Here is a 7081-nt window from a genome sequence, read left to right as displayed (position 1 = left end):
ATTATCCCGGACCTTTTCGAGCCCTTCGCGTCGTCGAGAAATCGCGCGGGCTCGATGTACGTCGAGTTCGTCACGGCGCCGGTCAGCACGCGACGTTGGAACGCCGCGTCGATCTCGATCCACGAGAAACCTCTGTCGCTGCTGCCGCCGCTACCACTTTTCCCTCCGTCCAAGCCGGCACCTACGGCGCGTTCGAATCGTCGACGCAGATCCTCCCTCGAACCTTCCAATCGTGCTATTAGAGCCACCAGAGCGCTCACGGCTCCCGTGTTTCCTCGCTTCCCGGAGCGTTTGACTCGACACTGTTCCCGCAGGAGTCGGAGACACTCGTCGCATCGCCGTCTCCACGCGCGGTACCCGTCCGCGTCGTGGACGTCCGCGGCGAGCAACTCGTCGCACTCTTTCCGCATCGCGTCTAGAAAGATTCACTCTCGGGAACGTTGAACTTCACTTGGTCGAAAAGACGACAAGACCAGGCGATTTGAATCCGATATATCCTGCTCTGTCCTCCGTACACCGACTCGTAATAAACATAATACTTGAGCGGCAGGCGACGCATATAATCGTTCGCCCTGACGGAGTTCGCCACCGTCGTCTCTATCCACTTTCGCTCGCGATGGATTTGCGCTCCGATTTCCCTTCGCAGATGATGGGTAGCCAGATTCCATCGCGCGTCCTCCTTCGCAACCGACGCGCGCGCACTTGACAACGGTGCTTCGACTCTCGCCGATTCGTCGTCCGAATCGGACAAAAACTTAGGCATGGGCTTGCGACAGCGCAATTCGTCGTCCGATTCCTCGGACGACGGATAACGGCGATCGTTCATTCGCGAGTACCCCAGCCGGGAATGCTAGCGTCTTTTCAACATTTATAGATGTCGATAGATATCAAATCAGCCTCTATAAGATATCAATTGGACGTCTATAGACGTCGGCGTTCCGGCTGGGACGTATCGCCGACGCTACATTCGCACCGCTGATATCAAAGTAAAAAGATCTCCATCTTGAATCCTCCCACATTAATGTTTCGGTGTAATCATAAGTATCCCACAAACCTATTTTACAATTCCCTCCACACTGTTCACAGAAGTCGTGCGTCAATACTTCGTCGTAAACGTTACGGACGCTGCCGCGAACCATACATCAACATGTTTTAACGTATGAGTCCAAAGCCCTCCAAATGTGTTCGGTTCTACCGATATGCAATTTGAAATTCTTGGGACACCACCTGCGTTCGTTTTTACTGATATGCGATCTAGAATGCTTGGGACACCACGTGTCAGTGCCAGCGAGTACGTTTCGAAATCCGACTTCTCTGCCGCGAAGCAAACGCACCATCGACGAGCAATAGCGTCCGTCCGTTCCCATACCGTATTTTCTTTACAAATATATTAACTCTCGACCGCGCTCTAGAATCCTCGTAGAAAAAAAACCGTTTGCCGCGCCGTTCGCGCGCCCGTTCAATTTATACTTCCCCGTTCGTTGTCTCAACGGAAGACGTACCCCTGCCGGACGCGATTTTCCCGGAATGACGACAACCGCTCGCGACATCCTCCGACGAAAAATAAAAAAAAACAAAAGGAGAAAACGACAAGAGCGACCGCGACGCCGAATTCGAACGCGCGTTACATAAATTATCGCAAATCGCGAATCACAGGTCGAACGCGAGGTGAATGAAAATTGTCGCGAACAAAGAGACGAGTCGTCTCGCTCGTTCTCTCGACGCGTCGCGTCGGGGATGGGCGGGAAAACCGCGAGACAAAAGGAGGAAAACCGCGAGACGAGACCAAATTGGGAAACGACGAGAGCGACCGCGACGCCGAGTTCGAACGCGCGTCGAAAAAAATTGTCACGCGTCGATCGAACGACGAGACGATGAGTCATCTCCATCGATCCCGATGAGTCGGGAAAACCACGTGCTGCCCGTCGCGACGCTGATCGAAGCGACCTTCGGACCGAGAGTTAAAAAACAAAAACAAAACGACGACGAAGACGGGCGCGCGACACCCCCCCGCGAAACGAACCATCTAGAACGCGTCGTTCTCCCCCCCCATCCCCGAAACGTCCAGACGAGCGACCTCGAACGAGTTCGAACGAGTTCGGACGCGTCCGAACGCGCGCGCGACCGACGACGATGCAAAAAAAAACAAACGAAAAATATCGGCCCGCGATTCTCCAAAACCGCCGTCGGTAACGGCGCGAGCGCCGCTCCGAGCGCCCTCTCGGAAAATGCCCAAATCCCCGCTACGAGCCCCCGTTGGCGGCCCTGCCCCGCGCCGAACCCCCGTTGGCGGCCCTGCCACACCCAACCTTCCGTCAAATGTTCCCCTTGCGTCGCGCACCCCCTCTCGCCCAGTTTTCGCTTCCCCCCGCATAACCCCTCTTCCGATGACCCTTTACACCGTCCCTCGACCCCCTCGCCCACCGCTTACGGCGCTCCCCCCGCGGCAGCGAAGCCCCCCCCCCCGACCCCGCGTAACCGCAAGCGAGATCCCTGGGGCAAGAGTATCTATATCCTCCCTACTCATATGCTTAACGCCAAATCAAAGGTGGCCCCGCTCAAGGCCCTTACACTGCCGAGGCTCGAGCTTTGCGCGGCTGTTTTGCTTTCGGACTTGTTAGAGTATGTCGGAAAAATTCTCTGGCCCAAGGTTGTTATCGACAATACGTACGCTTGTTCGGATTCTGAAGTCGCCCTCGCTTGGATACGCTCAGTTCCGCACCGCTGGAAAACGTTCGTACGTAATTGTGTGGCCCGCATCCAGTCCAACACGGACATCTCTTGCTAGAAGCATGTCGATACCAAATCTAACCCCGCTGACTGTTGCTCAAGGGGCTTGTTTCCTCAGTAACTAGTCGACTACCCGCTCTGGTGGACTGGCCCTGCGTGGCTCGCCGATTTCGAACCCACACAAGAAACAATATCGGAGATTGATGATCTCCCTGAGGACGAAGAACGGTCTCACGTCTTTGCCTCCGTAAATCCCGACGTCGTAAATTCGGCCACGGTTATTGACTTGCTTCTTGACCGCTTCTCCTCACTAGACAAACTTATTAGAGTATTCGCCTATTGTCTCCGATTTGCTAGTAAAGCCAAATCAAACTCGCTCAACAAAACACTTATCGTAGATCAGGTCGAATTCAACTCGGCCTTACTATACCTGGTCAAGTTCGTACAATTGTGTTGCTTTGCCGAAGATATTGCTAGACTGAGACGGAGTCAGATCTGCGCCAAACCCCTGCGAAGACTCGCCCCCTTCTTGGACGCACGCGGAGTCCTCAGGGTGGGCGGTAGATTGACCCACTCCGCAATTTTGTATGAAGCCAAACACTCAGCCTTGCTACCTAAAGGTACCATTTCATGCGGCAGCGTACTGCCGCAGCAGTTTGCTGCTATTGGTTGAAAATTTGTTACTAGATCACGCAAGATAAATTTCACCATATTTCGCTTCATCGTTATGAAGTTCAACTGAATGAACAGCAAAGCAGCAAAACAGTACAGGGCCATTGTGTAACTTGAGTCTTAACGGCGTTATTGTTATATTGTGTGACGTGACAAGTCGCGTCTCCTTCTCGGACGGGCTCGGCCGAGGGGAATTCGGGGGTGCCTCCTCGTTAGAGCGAGAGGAGGGCGGTTGCGTATATTGATTGGTCTAATTAGACGTTAAGTTTTTAAGGGATTGCCGGTGGTGACCGGACTCCATCTGTAACGGCCGGGGGCCGCAACGAGGAAGGGCAGAGGATTAAGGAGACGGCCAGGGGACATGGCTGGAAGTCGGATCGCCCGGACCTCCCCGCAAGTGCATGAGCGTCGCCGGCCGGAGTTCACCCCGCACTCGGTCGTAACAGCGGCAGAATAACAATCAGGAAGACCCCGGATCAACCCCGAGCGAAATGCCAGTTGGACAAGGGTGCCGAGGAGCGGCCCAGGGAAAGGCACAGCCCTGGGGCCGTCGCCCCGAGGGGGATGCCGGCAGACGGGGCCGAGGCCCGGCCAGCCTGATCCCGAACGCCGACTCGATCATCGCGGCCCGGACAGCCGGTTGAATCGAAAAGCCCGCGCCGAATCGGAGGGGATTGCAGCGGCGCCGCCGGAAGGGGAGGCGCGCAAGAAGCTGAGGCGCCGACGAGAGCGCCCTGGAATGGGAGTGGCGCCCCCGGAAGGAGCGGCGCACGTGCGGCCTAGGCGCAGGAAGCGCTAGGATCGGCAATCCGGTCGAGCAACACGCTACAGCGCAGGCGCGGGGAACCGGCGCGATCCCGGCAGGCTATCGTTTCCGACACTGTCGTGCCGGCTAACGAGCGGAGAGGATCTCCCGGATCACGAGCTGCCCGGACTGCAGCAGGGACGACAACGAATTGTAAGGTCACCACTCTGGCGTCTCCGCGTTAAGAGAAGAGGGTTCGCTCGAGGCATCGGCCCGTGGCACACGTTGGTTACCGGAGTGCCGCAGGATACCTGTGGACAGAGTCAGAGCGTGCGATACCTTGCGCTCGCATTAAAGTAGAGTCGTGTGGAAATAGTGCCAGGGCCTTGCCGAGAGTGAGCTCTCTAATGCGTAGAGACCAAGTGCCCTCCCCGCGAGCACCGCCACGGCCGACAGTCGCGTGGCGTTGAGAGGGGTGAATCGGATTAATCGGGCCGAATTATGTAGCGTCTCGTTGCATTAGTGTGAGTAATCGTATCGCGTTATTCGTAATCGTGTAATTTTTCGTTGTGATAGAGTTTGTGTTCGTAATCGTGTCGCGTTTTGGCCATATTATTTCAGCTCGTAATCGTGTCGCGTCCTGGCCATTGAGAGTGATGCCCTGCGTGGCGACAACGGGAGCGAGTGGTGCGGGTAACGGCGAGCCGCGAGTGGTCATGTAATTTGAAGGGCACTCGCCCTCGTTTTGAGTAACGTATCCGGGCCTTCGAGGACGGCGAATATTGTGTTTGGCGGGACGGAAAGATCGACGGGATCGGCGCAGGGCCGCGGAATCTCCGTATTTGCGAGAGAATTCGGGATTCGCGTGGCAAGCCGCGGGATCGTCCGCGATACGTGTCCTTATTTCGTGTTCGGGGGCAATCGCCGGCCAGCGTGGTCGACTCGGCGAGATCGCCCATACTTTTTGCGTCGTGCGGAATCAAAGTGGCCCGGGTGCGTGTTGAAGGAGCTGCCGAGGATGCGGCGAGCGGTTCGTCGGCCTCGTGGCGTAAGTTCATTGTGAGTTTGAAGCCAGGTACCGCGATACCTGAATCGTCATTATTTCTGTTAAGCTTTTGTGTGTCCGTCTGCGTTTACCTGTTGCGTTGATAACTTCGCGTGCGTTGGTCTACAGTGTTTCATAGTCGACATTACTGCGTGCACTTATTGCGTCTGCGGCATTCGTGCGTCCGCCTAGCCGACATTGTTGCGGTAATACGAGACTCAGATCGATTATACCTCCACCTTGATATTACCTGACTAAATATATATTCTGTTATTATTATTAATACTCTTATGTGTGTGATTAATTGTGTGACGCCTCTCTCCGAATTCCCTGAAAGAGCCCTACGCCCGGAAGTATTGCCGGGAATATCGCGTTAGAGATTATAGTGTACGGTGGTGCGATCCGTTGCACCTGGCGCCCAACTTTGGTGTCGGAATTAGTTACGCGTGCTGCCAATCCTCGATAGCCCTCCACCGGATTGCGAGACCGGGGGAAAAAGCGTCGAAATTGTCATCCTATTGTTATATTGTCAACTTTAACGCTAAATATCTCGCTTTGCAGGGGAGACCGCCGCATTTTTCTGCCAAATTCTTTCGTTTCGTCGTTTTGTGTCAAAACGCGTCGAATGAGCATACTTTTATTGATCTTCGAGGTGCAACGCGTATTCTAAATTACCAATAATCCTATCATGGAATCGACGGCATCGAGTGAGATAAGAAAATATAATAATTATTACTAAATTTTTGCACAATGTCAATAATATAAATTTTAGGAATAGAATAATTATAAGAATATAAACGCAAATATAACCTCAATCTTATAATGGCTAAAAAAATGAACACTTCTATAATATAACAATGTCGACAAGTTTTGTTAACTATTAATTATGATTCTTTTTAATTTCAGATTACACTCGTTAACACTTGCGGGGTTTGCGAGGAAATTGTGGAAGAATCTCTAGTTCCTACACATAAATGCTTGGAGGGATTCGATACATACTGTTTTGATAAAAATCGATATTTTTATCCAATATGCGGTAAGTATAAATAAAAATAATATATATTTATGAAGAAATTATGAAGATAAATAGAAGATAAATCAATATTCATAATCAGATCTTATATAATATATAAGATCATCTTAAGTTCATCTTTATAGGTACTATATGTAGCGAACAATACGAGTCGTACAGCATCTAAAGATAAACTTTATAAGATTTAACTATGAATACCGGCTTAAGTATTTAATATTCTGTTACATAATTTTAGGCTGCGTTCCAGAACCACGGTCTTAATGCTCGAGTGTTGTTCTATCTTTGTTACTTACGGAAAGTTAAAAAAGAACAGAGCATGCTCTTTGCGCTAAGAGCGTTGTTCTGGAAGCCCTATAATATTATACATATGTAATAATTTTTTAATACAGATGATGGAAAAATAATACGACGAAATGCGATAAATAATGGCAAAGAGGACATCACATTAGATGAAACTAGTCAGTACGAAGAATCGACGATGGTCGATAATTCTTCTGAGTCTACGGATATAGACGAATTACTTATTGAAGAAGTTTCTAAACATGAAGTATTATATAATTACAGTATACTTGTTCAACAACGCAATCGAACTGTAACTACTGAAACGTGGACAAAAGTTTCAAAAGCTTTGGAAGGTATAAAAGTCATATTATTAAATTATATACAATATATACTTCCATACATACATCCATACATACATACATACATACATACATACATACATACATACATATGTATATACATGTGTATGTGTGTGTGTGTGGTGTGTGTGTGTGTAGTGTGTGTGTGGTGTGTGGTGTGTGTGTGTGGTGTGTGCGCGTGTGCGCGTGTGCGCGCGCGTGTGTGCGCGTGTGCG

General features: G+C 51.0%; 1 protein-coding gene across 1 annotated transcript in view; it reads left to right on the top strand.

Moving 5' to 3' along the window:
* Positions 1 to 5822: 5822 nt before the first annotated feature.
* The window catches only part of LOC112464774, a 1993-nt gene continuing 734 nt past the window's right edge, over positions 5823 to 7081 (top strand). The window contains exons 1-3 of the mRNA XM_025031958.1: positions 5823 to 5904; positions 6099 to 6228; positions 6615 to 6860. Of these exons, the coding sequence (XP_024887726.1) occupies positions 5881 to 5904; positions 6099 to 6228; positions 6615 to 6860 (400 nt within the window). The 5' untranslated portion in view covers positions 5823 to 5880. The remainder of the gene's footprint in view (positions 5905 to 6098; positions 6229 to 6614; positions 6861 to 7081) is intronic.

This window comes from Temnothorax curvispinosus, unplaced genomic scaffold (genome assembly GCF_003070985.1).
Source record: "Temnothorax curvispinosus isolate PA1 unplaced genomic scaffold, ASM307098v1 QBEX01014567.1, whole genome shotgun sequence".
In the NCBI taxonomy this organism is placed as follows: Eukaryota; Metazoa; Arthropoda; class Insecta; order Hymenoptera; family Formicidae; genus Temnothorax; species Temnothorax curvispinosus.
Note: the sequence above shows the minus strand (reverse complement) of the source record. Positions and strands in the feature narration are given on the sequence as shown.